At 41.2% G+C, this 18,444-nt stretch overlaps 1 protein-coding gene across 2 annotated transcripts in view; it reads left to right on the top strand.

The window, feature by feature from the left end:
- The window catches only part of eefsec (eukaryotic elongation factor, selenocysteine-tRNA-specific), a 384,301-nt gene that overhangs the window by 184,261 nt on the left and 181,596 nt on the right, over positions 1-18,444 (top strand). For both annotated transcript variants that reach the window (XM_020530282.2, XM_048606373.1), the window contains exon 5: positions 3,658-4,290. In XM_020530282.2, the coding sequence (XP_020385871.1) occupies positions 3,658-4,290 (633 nt within the window). The remainder of the gene's footprint in view (positions 1-3,657; positions 4,291-18,444) is intronic.

Here is an 18,444-nt window from a genome sequence, read left to right as displayed (position 1 = left end):
TATTTCCTGTTTAATGTCATAAAGTATTATTGTACCCTGCTTACTCTTTGTTCAAGGAAGTAGGGAAGCCATTTCAGTTTTTTTGGTGTTCCCATTCATAATTTTCACAGACCTCAGAACTTTATTGTACAGATTTCCATAAAATGTAAGTCAGTTACTTGGGATTTTCACTTCGTCATAATTTGTAAGTAATGCAGTGGTCTACTCTAGACAGCAGCAAGTATTTGAGTGATAATAATGGAAGCAATACCTGACAACCTCATTACATGTACACACTAACATGCCTGCCTGTGCTATAACAATAGGTTAATCATTCTTGTACAATACTTGTTGAAAAATAATTTCCATGTGAGATTCCAACACCTCAGAAATGATGTCAGGTCACAACCTGTGCCAGTGTTTTTATCCGGGTAAAATTAAAACAGGAGAATGTGTAAACTTTTGAATAGTGTCAAGTTCCTTTTAGTCTGCAAAGAGTCAGGAATCTGTTAGGGTTAGGTGAGCAGTGGTGAATCCGCTCCCCTATTTTTAAGACGCAATCGGTTTTCTCACACCAAATATTTTAAATGTTTTTTTAGGATATAGCTGTATCACGCTTCGGCTAGAACATATCTCCAGTTAAAATTAAGGAGCCAGGTACAAGGTTTTCTTGATTGAAAGAAAGGGGCATTTTATTACTTATGAAAAGAAAATAAAATGTGACATCAAACATGTGCTAATACATGTAGAAAGATTAAAAAAAAGGGAGCACGTTTAGTGCAGTAGGAAGATAAAGAATATATAATTTGAAAAGTTCTTCAAATCCTTGAATTGTTATAGTTGAATCAAGACCATAGCTGTTTAGTTGATGTCTTGTGTCTTATGTGGTAGAGAATTTTAAAGAATCCTTGAGTTCTCAATTGGTGAATATTTCTCCAGTTTGTCTTATCGCGGGTGCTAGTTTTTGAGACGTTGAGAAGAAAACTGGGAGAGTGTGAGAGCCTTCAGGTTCTTTACAAATCCATCTTGTTTTCTTTTCCATTCTACCCAAAAGATGTATCTCTGAAATACAATTCCTTTGTGAATTCCCATGCTTTTCAAGTGGGTCATCTGCAGGTGAATTTCATCTTTATATGTGAAGCCTGTAGAAAATATGTAAATCAAAAATGGGGGAAAAGTGGATCTTTACACCTGACTGAGTTTCAGTGCCTTTTAGTAAAATGTTAATTTCTGCTAAGACTGTCTTTGTTTATCTGGTATTATTGGTTTCATCAGTCTGACTCAAACTGATTTGGTGACTACTATAGCCAGCTGAAGTTAGTGTTTTCTCCTTTTTAAAAAAAATTTTAACCCTTGTTAGGTCCCAGGCATAAAAATCAGATGTTGGATGGTAAAATTTGGTATCCATGTTTTACAATCATTGCAACACTTAGAAGAATGTAAGACATCCATTGCTTCACCAATGTATGCCATATCCAATCTAAATTGACATTCAGAGTACGTGAGCATTACTGTCTATGCCAGCATTTATAGCCCATCCATAATTACCCTGGAGAATACAGTGATGAGCTGCTTTCTTGTGTAGCTCTGATCCGATATATTTTATTTTATTCATTTGTGGAATATGGGCATTTATTGCCCATCCCTAGTTGCTCTTGACAAAGTGGCGGTGATCTGCCTTTTTGAACCACTACAGTCCATGTGCTATTGGTTGACCTACAATGCTATTATGGAGGGAATTCCATAATTTTGATCCAGTGACAATGATACGTTTCCAAGTCAGGATGGTGAGTGGCTTGGAGGGGAACTTGCAGGTATTGGTATTTCCATGTATCTGCTGCCCTTTTCTTTTTGATAGAAGTGGTTGTGGGTTTGGAAGGTGCTGCCTAAGGATCTTTGATGAATTTCTGCATTGTACCTCGTAGATAGTATACACTGCTGCTACTGAGCACTGGTCGTGGAGTGATTGGATGTTTGTGGATGTGGTGCCTGTCAAGTGGGCTGCATTGACCTGGATGGTGTCAAGCTTCTTAGTGTTGTTGGAGCTGCCCCCATCCAGGCAAGTGGGGAGTATTCCATCACGCTCCTGACTTGTGCCTTGTAGATGGTGGACAGGCTTTGGGGAATGAAAAGATGAGTTACTCATCACAGTATTCCTAGCCTCTGACCTGAACAGAGATTGCTTCAGTATCTGAGGAGTCGTGAATGGTGTTGAACATTGTGCAATCATCGGTGAACATCCCCACTTCTGACTTTATGGTGGAGGGAAGGCTTTAAGTATATCCATGGTGCTGTTGGGACATGAGTTCCACAATTTTGACCCAGAGACAGTGAAGGAATGATGTGTGTTGGAGGTGTAACTTGGTGAAGAACTTGCAGGATGTTGTGTTCTTATGCGTCCTGACCTTGTCCTTTTAATTGGTAATGGTCACAGGTTTTGAAGGTGCTCTCAAATGAGTCTTGGTTATTTATTGCTGCGCATCTTGTAGCTGGTACACACTGTTTTCAATGTACAATAGTTGTGAAGGGAGTCAATGTTGAAGGTGGTAGATGGGGTGACACTTGAATTCCTGACATGTTCCTAATAGTTCAAAGTGATTTTCGCAACAGCCTTTGTGAATAGAAGTATTATTCGGTATTCTTTGTAGCTTCTCTTGTAACTCAGTTGGAATACAACTGTTTTGCTGAGCTGTGCAGATTTGAATAATTACTTTCTCAGTCAATGTTGAGATAGCTAGTAATAACAGAGTAACAGATGGTGTTTCAACTTTGACCTCATTGCCCTGAGCCAAAATGGTGGGGACGAACGGTCTACTCAGTTAAAAAGGTTGTATTCAACTGGAATTGTAAAAACTTTCTCGCTACACAGTGATTGCCAGGTCTGCTGCATATTTCCGGCACTACTTTTATTTAACTCAAGGTGGGAGTGGAATGTTGAGCAATTGTGGCCCTATTAGCACTCAATACCTTGGCTCATACACAGATTTGAGGAAGTAGAGGAGGATTATGGATACTATATTCCAGCCTTCTGGATCAGAAGAGCAAAACTGGACATGGAACATTGATATGTCCTTCTTGCTTATACGCTCTTAATTTTTGTTTTTTTTAGTTTCCCACATGGAGTGCAGCTGTTCAAGAAGGCAGCTCACCACCACCTTCTAAAGGGCAACTAGGGGTGATAACCACATTCCATGAATGGATGATATAAAGCAAAACCTTTTTACAGTTTTTTTTTACATTGCTGGTTTTTAAATCAGTTCTTCATCTAGTGGAATCTTTTTCAATAAATTCAGAGACTTCTGCCTCTGTCTGGCTCTTGCTACCATGTGTTTACGAATATAGATCTCCTGTCCTGTCATATCCTGTATTATAATAGGACAGGCAGGCGAGATGTGGCATTTGATTTCAAAGCCTGGAGTAATAACATGCAAGTTCTAAAAATGGTCATCTTTTTATTAGAAGCCAAGGATCCAGCGTTTGTACAATATTAATCATAGTCGAGCAAGTAAATGGCTTTTGTGTTTCAGCGCACTGAGGATAAGCATGCATAATTTATATGCCCCAGTGGCCTAAGGGTTTTGTGATAATATTTCCTTCAGGAATTTAACTTCACTGAGTTTCTGCCTTTTTTTTCAATCTTCTTTTGCTCATTTTTTTTCTTGGTTTTTGTCTTTGTAGGTCAGTCGGAAGGTCAAGACCATGCAAATGTTCCGTCAGCCAGTGTGCACTGCCATCCAAGGTGACCGAGTAGGAATCTGTGTCACTCAGTTTGACCCTAAACAGCTTGAGCGAGGCGTGGTCTGTGCCCCAGAGTCCCTGTGTACCTTGTATGCTGCCATAATCTCCGTGAAGAAAATACCTTATTACAAAGGATCGGTCCACACCAAAGCAAAGTTCCATATTACGGTTGGCCACGAAACGGTCATGGGAAGGGTGACATTCTTCAGTCCTGCCTTTGAGGATTTTGACAGTGAGCCTGTGATGGATTGTTTTCTCTTTGACAGAGAATACCTCTATCAGGAAGAATACCTATCACAGGCCAAGGATGTTGGTGTTGATAAAAGCCAAGCAGATGGAAGCAAAGTACCCAGGCAGCAGTGGGCCCTGTTGGAGTTTGAGAAACCAGTGACATGCCCCAAGCTGTGCCTGGTTATAGGATCCAAGCTCGACACTGATATCCATGCCAATACCTGTCGGCTTGCTTTTCATGGAGTCTTGCTGGAAGGTTTTGAGGAAAAAAACTATGCGGAAGTCTCTCTGCCTAAGCTGAAGGTCTTCAAGCTGAAACACAAAGAGGGGCAAGTGGAAAGGGTGAGCAAATCTGATATGCTTGTTAACGGGCACCTCCTTTTGATGTCTGTCTTGAGTTTGATGTTGAAATGGCTGAAAGGAAATGTTGCAATGAGACAGTGTTGTTGAACAAAAAGACCTAGATGTTCAGGTACATAGTTCTTTGAAAGTTGTATCACAGGTAGTCAGGGTGGTTAAGAAGGCCTTTTGCACACTTGTCTTCATTGCTCAGACCATTGAGTGTCAGATTTGGGGCATCACTTTGCAGTTGTACAGGACATCAGTGAAGCCACTTCTGGAGTACTATGTACAGTTCTGGTTGCCCTGCTATGGGAAGGATATTATTAAATTGGACAGAGTTCAGAAAAAAATTATCAGATGTTACTGGGACACAAGGGTCTGAGTTCTAAGGATAGACTGGGAGTTTTTTCACTGGAGTGTAGGAGGTTTATGGGTGACTGCCAGAGGAAGTGCTAGATGCAGGTACCGTTACAATATTTAAAAGACATTTGGACAGGTACATGAATAGGCAAGGTTTAAAGGGATATAGGCCAAATGCAGGCAAGTGGGGCTAGTTTAGTTTGTGAAACTTGGTCGGCATGGACGAGTTGGACCGAAGGGTCTGTTTCCGTGCTGTATGACTCCATGACTCTATTTACTAGCCCATTTTCATGAGACCACTCTATTTACTAGCCCATTTTCATGAGACATCAATCATAACCTGCGATTTATTCCTCAAAGTGCATATTTAGAAATTGTTTCTGTGATAGGCCTATTAAGTTCCGACAATAATTTTATGGATTGTAGTAGAGTAACAGGCCACTTGGCCCAACTCATCGATGCTTGTATTCATGTTCCATACAATCTCCCCACTCCCATCCCATTTCGTCCGCATATCCTTTTATTCCTTTCTTCTTTGTGTACTCACCCAACCTCCTTGTAAAAGCGTCATGTTTGTTCAAGTATTTAGTTTTACTTTCCCAATTTAGGAAGTCAAGGATAATGATGTTTAGATCCATTTAAATCTCATCCCTTGAATACCCAAATTTTACTGTGGTCCCCTAAGTCCAATTTCAGCAACCAGCTACGTTTTGAGCAATGATAACAATTCCATGATATTTTTCTTGTTTAAATAATGATTTCAAATACTGTTGGATTAAAGATGCCTTTATTAATGTAAAATTTACTCACAGTTACACGCCAGATATCATATTTTGTTGTAAATATGCTCACTGACCTACGTTGTCCAGTAGATCATAGAATCCCTACAGTTTAGAAGCAGGCTGGTTGGCCCACTGAGTCCACACTGACCTTCTGAGCAACATCTCATCCAGACCCACCCTCCCCCCACCCTATCCCTGTAACCCTCCATCTTCCCATTGCTAATCTACCTAGCCTGGAGGAGAGGCCGGGCATTCAGCGTATCATTTCTGCTCTTTCATTCAACGAGATCATATCTGATCTGATAATCTTCAACTTCACTTTCCTGATTTTTCTCCATAATTCTTGATTTCCTTATTAATTAAAAATCTGTCATATATGCCTTGAATATACTTAATGACACAGCCATGACAGCCCTCTGTGGTGAAGAATTCTATAGATTCACAACTCTTTGAGAGAAGAAATTCTTCCTCATCTCTGCCTTAAATATGCAACCCCTTATTCTGAGATTATGCCCCCTAGACCACAAGGGGAAACAGCCTCACCTCTTGTTCTTCTAAATTCCAGTGGGTACAGGCCAAACCTACTCAATCTCTCCTCATAAAACAGGCCCTCTGTACTCAGGGTTAGTCTAGTGAACCTTTCCTGGACTGCCTCCAATGCCAATATATTTTTCTTTAGGTAAGTGGCCCAAAACTGTTGACAGTATTCCAGCCAGAGTCTTACTACTGCCTTGTCAAGTTTTAGCAAAACCTCCCTACTTTTTTATGCATTCCCTTTGAACTAAAGGCCAACATACATTTGCCTTCGCTAATACCTGCTGAACCTTGGAATGTTAGTTTTTTGTGATTCACGCAAGGGGACTGTCAAATCCCTTTGGTCAGTAGCTTTCTATAGTCTTTCGGTAAGTAAGTTATATTCAGCTCCTCTATTCTTCCTGCCAAAATATATAACCTCACCATTTCCCACATTCCAAGTATTTTGCCCTCTTATTTAACCTGTATATATCCCCTTGGAGACTATCCATGCTAACATGCTGCCTCCAACCATGGGTTCTTTTCTTATTAAGCTGCTAAATGCATGGTACCTTATCAAATACCTTCTGAAAATCCAAAAATATTACATTCACTGCTTCCCCTTAATCTATCCTGCTTGTTACTTCCCCAAAGAATTGTAGTAAATTTGTCAGGCATGATTTGTCCTTCATGAAGTCATGCTGACTCTGTTTGATCATGTTATATATTTCTAAATGCTCTGCTATTAAATTATTTATCATCAGCTCTAACATTTTACAAACAACAGACATATTTCACATACTGTTTTGTAAGCTTCTTCAGAGACAGCCACCAGGCCGCAGCACTGATTTCATTCAGCCTTGTCCACCAGACCAAGGCATAACAAAAATTGGGCCCTAGTCTGTCAAGGGTCCTCAAAGCCAATCCCAGAATCTCACTGCGTCTCCAGTCAGATATTGTTGCCGTTGCCCTTTAGGGAGTCACATCCCATAGTTTGGAAACCTTGGATCTAAGGGAATTTTGAAGCAGTGGGCAAGTAGAAGAGAGTGAAATGCCAGAGGCTGGTGAGCAGATGGTCTTGATCTTAGTAGCAAAAGAAGTCCATAGACTCTGGGACAGCAAGAACTGTAGATGCTGGAATCAGAGAAGAAGGGCCCCAACCCGAAACGTCAACTTTCCTGCTCCTCTGATGCTACCTGGCCTGCTGTGTTCCTCCAGCTCCACACTGTGTTATCATAGACTCTTGGCACTTGTTGAAGGTGTTGGGGGAGAAAACAGGACAGAGAAGTTTAAGGAGAGGCCATTGCAGTATTAAATATTTTCCAGTGTTTTTATCCACAGAAGCCATCTAATGTAATCCCACACTTCTCACTCACTTTCCCTTCAGACAACCTACTTTTTCAAGCAACTATCTAATTCTTAATTTTATTTTTTATGTTACAGGTTCAGCAATAAATTACAGCAAAAAATTGCATGATCTCACCATTTTTTCAAAGCTCCTTTTTAACTCTTTAAGAAAATTGCTATCTAAAGAAGACACACAAAAACAATTTGTAGATATACCGTTAGAATTCTACATGCATGGTGTGGGAAACAAATTCATTTTGCTGTAACACGTGAAAATCTGAGATTGGGGATATCACAGCTATATGCCATTGAAAGACTATACTCCCCTCAGTCTGGGAGGGAGATATCTGTAGTTATACTTTATCCAGTTTTCGAGGGGGATATCCACTGCTATGATCCAGTCAGTTTAAGATGTAGGTGACTTGGGGGTCCATGTATAATATCTGTTAGACCCTGTGCTGGATCTGAAAGGGATTGTACTATTTAGTCATTCCACCTGAAGCGATTAAATTGCAAGAGGCTCTTTATGGACACACCCGATGGAAGTGAGTGAGTCATTAAAATGCGGTATATTCCTCTATTCTTCCTAATTTGGGCATTTGGAACAGGGTTTCATTGAACAATCTGTGAAGTTTGTTTTTGGTGAATTTGAGTCATACTGCCTAGCCCTCATAATGGTACTCTTTTTTCTGATGTTACAAAGCATGTTTGCTTTACCTTCCACCAGCAGCAAGTGCTTATTTTATACGTGAGAAGCTAATTTTGCTGCCTTCAGTATCCATTCTGGTCATTCATTTGGTTTACTCAATGCTATGGATAAGATTTCAAGAGTGAGCAGATAAAATGGTACCCAATCTGTGGAGTGTAAAATAGACTGTATTGTTCAACATGTTACAGTAGCTATTTCAGATTGAGAAGTGCAGGATGTAATACACCCTTTGTTTTACTCAACAAAGAGCTGAAAATACAGAAAATCTGAAAAGTTCCATTCTCTGTATTGCTTGCACATCCTGATTGTCATGCACTTTGAAAAAAAATATGCTATCGCATTTCACCACTCAGCAAAACACAACTAGCTTTGTCTCCCTGGATAAAGGATATGGAACATTCCTGCTTTACCGCTCACACCAAAAAGCCTGCACTATCTTATTTTTTTTTCTTCATGTCATCCACGCTTTGCCCTAACTGTTGTTGTCAATTTTGTGGAGCCATCTCAGGGGCAGGGATAGAGCAGGTTATTCCAGTCCATGATTGTAGATTGCAGTCTATAATTCAAATTCTGAAGCCTTGACAAATAGTTTCAAAAACTGGGGACAACTTATATGCCAAGTATAGAATGCCAGCAGTAGAGTCAGTGCTACACAGTGGCTCAGTGTTTAGCACTGCTGCCTCTCAGTGCCAGGGACTCGGGTTCGATTCCAGCTTTGGGTGACAGTTTGTGGGGAGTTTGTACATTCTCCTGGTGTCTGTGTGGGTTTCCTCCGGGTGCTCCAGTTTCCTTCCACAGTCCAAAGGTGTGCAGGTTAGTTGTATTGGCCATGCTAAATTGCCCGTTAGTGTTCAGGGATGTGCAAGCTAGGGGGATTAGCCATGAGAAATGCAGGGTTACAGGGATAGGGTAGGGGGGAGTGGGTCTAGGTGTGGACACGCTGGGTTGAATGGCCTGCTTCGACACTGTAGGGATTCCATGATTCTATGAAGGTTGGTGTAGGTGGTTGCTATCTTGAAATGTGGGAAGAAAATCACTCCAGTCATTCGAATTAAATCAATGTGTTGTGTTTTATTCAATTAATCAATTCTATAAGGATATATTTAACCACCATCGAAATTTTTTTAAAACAGGCCAAATTCATTGCCTTTGGCACAAAGCATTTTGGTGGTGTCTTCTGATGAGTCCCCATGATATAAGAAGGCAGTGGCATGGCAAATGGGTTGCTTTGTCCTGCAAGGTGTCAAGTTTCTTAAGTGTTGTTGGAGCTGTATCCATCGAGGCAAGTGGGAGTGTTTTATCACATTCCTGACTTCTGTCTTGTCAATAATGGACAGACTTTGTGAAGTCAGGAAATGTGTTACTTGTTGCAGGCTACCTAACCTCTGACCTGCTCTTGTAGCCACTGTATTTATATGGCTAATGCAGTTCAGTTTCTAGTCAGTGGTAGCCCCCAAAATGACGATAGAGGGGGATTCAATGAATATCATTAGGCAATGGTTAGATTCTCTCTTGTTGGGAGATGGTCATTACCTGGCATTTAGTGTGTGGGTTACTTGTTACTTGTCAGTCCAAGTGTGGATATTGTCTAGATCTTGTTGCATTTGGATATGACTGCGTCAGTATCTGAGGATACAGTGTGGAGCTGGAAGAATTGAGTGTCAGGAACAAAGTGTTGCTCAGCAAGTGTTGCTTGATAGCATGGATGATGTCCTTTGCATTGATAACTGCACCCTAGTCCATAAACTAATTGGCTTCACACCTAAACAACCCGTAGCTCCAGTTCATCTGCACATTGCTACACAGATACACAAACAGGAGTTTGTGACAATGTGGTTATCAAATTCCTCACTTTCAAAATATGTGGCCTTCCTTGTAATTCCCTGGATTTCAAAATAGTTCTTTCTTATTTCAGTTCATAATTGTAAAAAAAGCATAAAAGTGTGATCTTTACAACTCTAACTTTCATTCTTTCATGGGAATTTGTCCTGCTCTGCCTGTCATTGGCATGTTTTAGAAGGCGTTGCAGGTTGGTATTAATGTATTTAATCATTCCTTGACCATCAGGTCGTAAGGTGGGACTTAAATCTGGAGCATTTGTTTCAAAGGCTGGGGCACTACCTACTGTGCCACAAAATGTCTGTTAAACAGCGATAAATAGAAACATAAGACCCAGCCTTGGAGGTAATTGCTGGGCTTCAAAGTCTAGGCTTGTCTCATGGGCAATAATTTGTACCCCTTCACCCCCGCCTCAACACCAAACAGGTTAGGGCATTTTAACCTTGCTGTGTAATATTGGATTAAAACTTGTGTTATAATAGACACAGTGTGAGTGTGTTAAGGAATCAAAAACTAATAATTGCACAGTTTGACAGCATAAAGGGAGTTCACTTTGTACGCAGAGATTTTGATGCTTAATCTCTAAAAGCTTCAGCATTTAAAAAGTGAATAGATTCCAATCCTCAGCTCTGATGTCTTGTACTTAAATGAGCACAATATTTTCTCATCCCAAATTTCATCAATTTAAATAAATCATTTGTTGATACGGAACTTGAGCTTTGCAGAAAAGAGACAAACTTTGTTGAAGCTTTGCATCTTGCACTGATCAGGGTAATCTCAAGGATACCAGTATAAAGGAGAAGGATAATTTTACACTTTATGGGAAGAGAATGCTATTTGGTTAACAAGTGGACTGTGGTTGTTAGAGCTGTCAATGAGAAAGCATCATAGATAAATTTTAATAAATCTGTTGTATTTCTTGGGAAAAATGTACAGTATTTAAGGGAAACTAAGCTGGACTGAGCCTTATAAATACTGTGGCTACAAGAGCAGGACAGAGACTAGGTATAACTCATCTTCTGACTCCACAAAGCCTGTCCACCATCTACAAGGCACATGTCCACAGTGTGATAGAAGACTCCCCACTTGCCTGATGGGTATGGCACTCATGTTTTTCAGGTAGCTCAGGACAAAGTAGCTGCTTGATTGGCATTCCATCCACCAACTTTAGCGCTTACTTTATTCACCAAGATACAGCGGCTGAAATGTATACCACAGGCAAAATTTCATTGCAACAATTCACCAAAGATCCTTCAACAGCAACTTCCAACTCTGCAGCCTCTGCCATCAGAAGGTCAAGGGTAGCAGATTCATGGGAACATCATCACTTGCAAGTTCCCATCCGAGCTGCTCACTATTCTGACTTGGAAATATATCGCTCTTCTTTCAGTGTTGTGAGGCCAAAATCTTGGAACTCTGTTTCTAAAAGTACTTTCCCTATACCCCCAAGGACTAGAGCAGTTCAAGAAGGCAGTTCTACACACATTCTCCAAGGCAGTTAGGGATGGAATAATTGCTGGCGTAGCTAGTGATGCACATCCCATGAATGATTACAAATGAATCTGTTTATAGTGATGCTGGGTTACAGGTTAAATGATAGCTTGTGACTTATGGAAGTTTATAAAAACCTTTATTTGCAACTGATAAAGGTTTCCAAATTGCAGCAAAGAGAGCTAGCCAATGGCACCCACCCCTCATGACTGAATAGGCAAGCATGAATTATGACGTGTGCACTTGTACAAAAAATGTTTTTTTTTAATTAGTTCTACTAAATCAGTTTTCTGTAAAATTCTAGCAGTTGGCATAATTTTTCACAAATTTATTGGTGGAATATGCTGCCAAGGCATCTTGCTCAGATAAACTACTTGCTTTAGCAGAGGCCTATGTAAGGTGCACCATTATTAGATGAGGTTTGTAGTTGAATATATTGCACAAGGGGTTTTGTTTTTCATCTCGTTTTACTAGTCCTTATTGACCAGACTCTGTGACTACTCATTACACCAACACACAAACTGACCACTGTTTGTATTCCCCTCAAAGACTTCTGGATTTTATACTGTGACATGACATATCCAATCAAGAATGATTCTCTTGAGCTCAGCATTATCTTACAGTCACACATGTTGAGATTCGCTGAATTGAAAATATGAATTGCTAAAATATATCTCACTAGAACTTAAACAGACAGACATGCAAAGCTAAGCAAGACATAGATGTTAAGGGTGGAAAAGGAACAAAATCAGTGAAACACAGTTCAATAGCACCAGTTTGGACCACATGAGGTGATGAGTTACTTTCTTTCTGTTTCTTCAATTCCTTTAGTTCTTTGCTGTTGACACAAGGTTGTTTGCACATCAATGCTGTCTTTCATTTTCTGGTTGAGAATTCACCCTTTCACTGTCTTTGAAGATGTTTTATTCCTCCTTCAACAGGGAATTTGCAGAAAAATGTGAATGGAAGACACCTAGCTGTTACTGGATATTTTCTTGTGTCTCTACACAGGATAGAAAGAGAGAGAGACTTTTTTTAAAACACACTGTCTTTGCGGGCTGTATGGGTCTGTGCTGCATGCCCCTAGACTGGTCAGGAGCCAATCAAAACATTATTGTCAAGCCATTGTTCCTTAGTTCTGAACCCAACAGCTCTTGTGTCTGCTGCTCTCACACTTCCAGGAAAAATGCAACATTATACACAACTCACGATTTCCTCCAGTAAATTGCAGCTGCTTATTTGCGCAGTCTCCTTAGTTTAAAGCAGTATCTTCCTTTTTTAGCCCATAGTCCAAAATAAAGAATAGTTCACAGACAGCAGTGTATTTAACCATAATTTGGAGACTGTTAACTCTCCAGGTCTCTTCCCTGGCAATCTCTACAACAATTACCTTGTAATGTATTGAATTACACAGATACCACAGGACAGACATAGACTATGAGGCCCATCAGGTTTTTGGCAGTATTGGTGTTCCTTCCAAGAACTTTAGCGCTTAGCTAAATGTGTTTAGCTCAACACATCCTGTCAACACACCCTCTGCGCCTTTCTTCCTGATGTGTCTTGTGCTTCCTCATAAATGGCTCCATTATTCACCACAACCAGTCCATGTGGTAGTAAGTTCCACATTCTTAACCATCGAGGTAAAGACAATTTTCTTGAATTCCTTCTTAGATTTTTAGTGACTTGCTGCTATTCATGGCGCTTGGTTTTACATTCACACAATTAGAACATAGAACAGTACAGCACAGTACAGGCCCTTCAGCCCACAACGTTGTGCCAACCTATTGTTCTACTCTAAGATCAAACGACCCTGCATACCCTTCATTTTACTATCATCCCTGTGCCTATTCAAGAGTCGCTTGAATGTCCCTCATGTATCTGACTCCACTACCACCGCCGGCAGCGCGTTCCACACACCCACCACTCTCTGTGTAAAGAGCCTACCTCTGACATCTCCCCTATACCTTCCTCCAATCACCTTAAAATTATGCCCCCTTGTCATAGTTATTTCCGCCCTTGGAAAAAGTCTCTGGCTATCCACTCTATCTATGCCTCATCATCTTGCACACCTCTATTAAGTCACCTCTCATCCTTTTTCGCTCCAATAAGAAAAGCCCTAGCTCCCTCAACCTTTCCTCATAAGACTTGCCCTCCAGTCCAGGCAGCATCCTGGTAAATCTCCTCTGCACCCCCTCTACAGCTTCCACATCCTTCCTATAATGAGGCGACCAGAACTGAACACAATATTCCAAGTGTGGTATAACCAGAGTTTTATAGAGCTGCAGCATAACCTTGTGGCGCTCTTAAACTCAATTCCCCTGCCAATGAAAGCCAACACACCATATGCTTTCTTAACAACCCTATCAACTTGGGTAGCAAGTTTGAGGGATCTATGGACGTGGACCCTGAGTTCCTCCACACTGCCGAGAATTCTACCATTAACCCTGTATTCTGCATTCAAATTTGACCTTCCAAAATGAATCACTTCACACATTTCCAGGTTGAATTCCATCTTCCACTTCTTTGCCCAGCTCTGCATCCTGTCAATGTCCCATTGCAACCTAAAACAGCCCTCCACACTATCCACAACTCCACCAACCTTTGTGTCATTGGCAAACCTACTAACGCACTCTTCCACTTCCTCATCCAAGTCATTTATAAAGATCACAAACAGCAGAGGGCCGAGAACAGATCCCTGTGGAACACCACTGGTCACCAAGCTCCAAGCTGAATTCTTTCCATCTACTACCACCCTCCGTCTTCTATTGGACAGCCAATTCTATATCCAGACAGCCAAATTCCCATTCCCTGAATCCCATGCCTCCTTACTTTCTGAATGAGCCTACCATGGGGAACTTTATCGAATGCCTTGCTAAAATCTATATACACCACATCCACTGCTTGACCTTCATCAGTGTGTTTTGTCACATCCTCAAAGAATTCAATAAGACTTGTGAGGCATGACCTGCCCCTCACAAAGCCATGTTGACTATTTTTAATCAAACTGTGCTTTTCCAAATAATCATAAATACTATCTCTCAGAATCCTCTCCAATAATTTGGCAGTATTGGTGTTCCTTCCAAGAACTTTAGTGCTTAGTTAAATGTGTTTAGCTCAACACAGAAGTAAGACTGACTGGTCTGTAATTCCCAGGGCTATCCCTATTCCCTTTCTTGAACAATGGAATAACATTTGCCACCCTCCAATCATCTGGTACTACTCCAGTGGACAGTGAGGATGCAAAGATCATCACCAAAGGGGCAGCAATCTCTTCCCTATTCTGTCCCCCCACCTTCTCTAGTTCTGCATAAGAGGATAGGCTAGGGTTGTGTAGCAGTTTGGATACGAAAGTCCCAACAACCTGCTTCAAGCCCCACAGAAATGATGAGCAGTCCAAAGAGAACGGGGGTCTGATTGTATAACCCTTTGTACACCTCTTTCTACTCCAGTGTGGCTGTCTTGATTGTGAAGTGTGAAATTTTAACTCCCGTACATGTGAAGTAACACCTTTTAATCCTAAAATGAAAAATTGCATGTCAGAATCATTGGGCAGAGTTTTAGATATAATTAGGTTTGAGTATATACAACACACCTACTAAAGGAAGAAAATATCCGTATACGTGTGCTTGAACGGTTGTCACATGTGGAACCCATATTTATGTTTTCTTCTGAAAAATAAAACCAAGTCATTATGTTAAAAGACCTGGAAGCAAGGACACCATTGATGCTACAGATTTTGCAAATCCTGTTATTGGGTCTGTTTCAGGCTGAACATTTGGAACGTCCAGCTTGTTAGCTGAAACCACTTTTAGATTTGAGAATTGTGGTAACACTTGCGTACCGGGAATAACATTATAACTCGGTCACAATTTGTTCATTTTCCTTGAAGTGAAGATCTGTTCCTTGTTTCATTATGTCTTGCCTTGAAATATTCAGGATCAGGTTTTGCAGCTGTCGGTTGATAAAAAACATATGCACAATTTGAAAAAAACTACAAAGGGAACTTTGTGCATAAAGGGTTAAAGAAAAAAATGCCAAAACTAATCCTAACCACATATTGTCTTTCTTAATTGTACTGTAGCCAACGTTTATGTTGTCTGGGGACATTTTCACTGCTAACCCTGGTCAGATAAAATTAGCCTTTCAAGAATATGCTGACCCAGATTTAACCCTGCACTGGAATTCCACATGACACCCACAATACTGAGCTAGCACTGTGTAACAATCCCTGACAGAATGCTGTTCGAAGTTGTGGAATGAGATCTAATGATGGTTTGTGGCTTTTGCTGTAACTTGGAAACTTTTATTAATTGCAAATGAAGCTTTTCAATTTTAAATAAACTGCTGAAAACATAAACTAGTATTTATCCCTTAGCCCAACATCACCAAAAGTCTTTTTTTTTATTTATTGATGGGATGCGGGCATTGCTGGCTGGGCCAACATTTATTACCCATCTCAAAATCTGTAAGGCAGAGAGGGGATCTGCTGCCTTTGTGCTTCTAGGTGATAGAGGTCGTACTTTTGAAATCTGCTGTCCAAGGAGGCTTGGTGAATTTCTGCACTGCACCCTTTGTAGATGATACACACTGCTGCTACCAAGTGTCGGTGGTGGATGCTTGTAGATGTGGTCCCAGTCAAGTGGGCTGCTTTGTCCTGGATGGTGTCAAGCTTCTTGAGTGTTGTTGGGGCTACACCCATCCAGGCAAGTGGGGAGTATTCCATCACACTCCTGACTTGTACCTTGAGGTGAGCTACTTGCTGCTGAATTCATAGCCTCTGATCTGCTCTTGTAACTTCTTTATATGGCTGGCCCCGTTCAGTTTCCAGGCAGTTGTGTTGATAATGAAAGAGTTCGGTGATGATCATGGTATTGAACACTGTGGGGCGAGACTTAGATTCTCCCTTATGGGAGATGGCCTTTGCTTGGTACTTGTGCAGCACGACTGTTGCTTGCCACTCCTCAGGCCAAACTTGGGTAGTGTCCAGGGCTTGCTGCATATGGACAAGGATTCAGTCAGTATCGGAGGAGTAGCAAATGGTGTTGAACGTTGTGCATTCATGAATGAACGTCCCTACACCTGACTGTATGTTGCAGGGAAGGTAATTAAAGAAGCAACTGAAGATGGTTGGACCTAGGATACTACGCTGAGAAACACCTGCAGTGATGTCCTGGGCTGAGATGATAGAGCTCCAACAAGTAAAATCATCTTTCTTTTTGATGGGTATGAATCCAACCAGAGCAGAGTTTCTGCCTGATTTCCATTGACAGCATTGTTTAAAAAGGGTAATAAAGATAATCCAGGAAATTATAAGCCTGTGAGCCTCACATTGATGATAGGGAAATTATTGGAAAAGATTCTCAGGGACAAGATCTATTCACATTTAGAAGCACAGGGATCAGTGCTGGGACGTCCGCTGTTCGTGGTCTACATAAATGATTTGGAGGAAAATGTGGCTGATCTAATTAGTAAGTTTGCGGATGTACAAAGATGGATCGAGTTGCGGACAGTGAGGAAGCTCACCTTCATTGGAAGGGGCATTGAGTATAAGGATAGACAAATTATACTGCAGCTTTCTAGAAATTTAGTTAGGCCACACTTGGAATATTGCGTACAGTTCTGGTCGCCACACTACCAGAAGGATGTGGATGCTTCGGAGGAGGTGATGGAAGCAGACAAAATAGCAGCGTTCAAGAAGCTCCTGGATGAATACATGAATGGGAAGGGGATAGAGGGATATGGATTCTGTAAATGAAAACAGTTTTAGTATGGAAGGGCAAAATGTGGCCATGCAGGCTTGGAGGGCCGAAGGGCCTGTTCCTGTGCTGTATTGTTCTTTGTTCGTTGCAATTTTGCTAGAGTGCCTTGACGCTATACTTTGTGAAATGCGACCTTGATGTCAAGGGCAGTTACTCTCACATCACTTCTCGAGTTCAGGCCTATTTCCCATATTTGAACCAAATTTAAATAGTTTGTAATGAGCTCAGGAGCTGAGTAGCTCAGGCGAAACCCAACTGCATGTCAGTGAGTAGGTTATGCAAAGTGTGGGGACTGCAGGGATGTTGAACGAACTTCCCATGCCTCCGTGGTACAGGGAGCCATTCAAGTTGTAGAGTCATACAGCACAGAAACAGACCCTTCGGTCCACTCCTCTGCACAACCAGACCAATCTGACCTAGTCCCATTCACCAGCATTTGGCCATATCCCTCTAAACCCTACTCATTCGTGTACCCATCCAGATGCTTTTAAATGTTGTAATTGTACCAGATTCCACTACTTTCTCTGGCAGCTCATTCCATAAACCTGCATCACCCTCTGGGTGAAAAGGTTATCCCTCAGTTCCTTTTTAAATCTTTCCTCTCTCCCCTTAAACCTAAACCTTCTGGCTTTGGACTCGCCACGCTAGGAAAAAGACCTTGGCTATTCACCCTATCTATGCCCCTCAAGTCAGGGAGACAGTAGGAATCTGGTCGCAGTAGTGAACAATATAATTAGGGGGATAAGTATTGTTCTGCTCAATCATGAGTATGAATCCCAAAGGCCATGTTGCCCGCCGAGTGCCAAAGTTAAGGACATCTCTTTGCAGATTACACAAAAGTAGGTAGGAAGGCCAGTTGTGAGGGTGACGCATATGAGTCTTCAGAGGGATCTAGACAGGTTAAGGAATGAGCAAAAACTTGGCAGAAGGAATATAATATGGGAAAGTGTCAGGCTATGCACTTTGTTAGCAGGAATAGAGGAGATGAATATTATTTATGAGGAGAAAGATTACAGAAAACTACAGACAGAGGGATTTGAGAGCTGTCACTCAAATTGAGTGGGTAATAGGGAAGGCCAATGGAATGTTGGCCTTTATTTCAAAGGGAATGTAGTATAAAAATAAGGAAGTTTTGCTAAAACTATACAAGACTCTGGAGAGATCGTATCGAACTACTGTGAACAGTTGTGGGTCCCCTATCTAAGGAAAGATATGCTGGTGTTGTAGGCAGTTCAGAGAAGGTTCACTAGTCTGATACCAAGTATGGAGGGACGAAGTAGGTTGAGGCCATACTTGTTGGAACTTAGAAGAATAAGAGGCAACCTTATTGAAATTTACATAATTCTTCAAAGGC

This window comes from Rhincodon typus, chromosome 16, assembly GCF_021869965.1.
Source record: "Rhincodon typus isolate 14 chromosome 16, sRhiTyp1.1, whole genome shotgun sequence".
In the NCBI taxonomy this organism is placed as follows: Eukaryota; Metazoa; Chordata; class Chondrichthyes; order Orectolobiformes; family Rhincodontidae; genus Rhincodon; species Rhincodon typus.
This window is presented reverse-complemented; position numbering and strand designations above follow the sequence as displayed.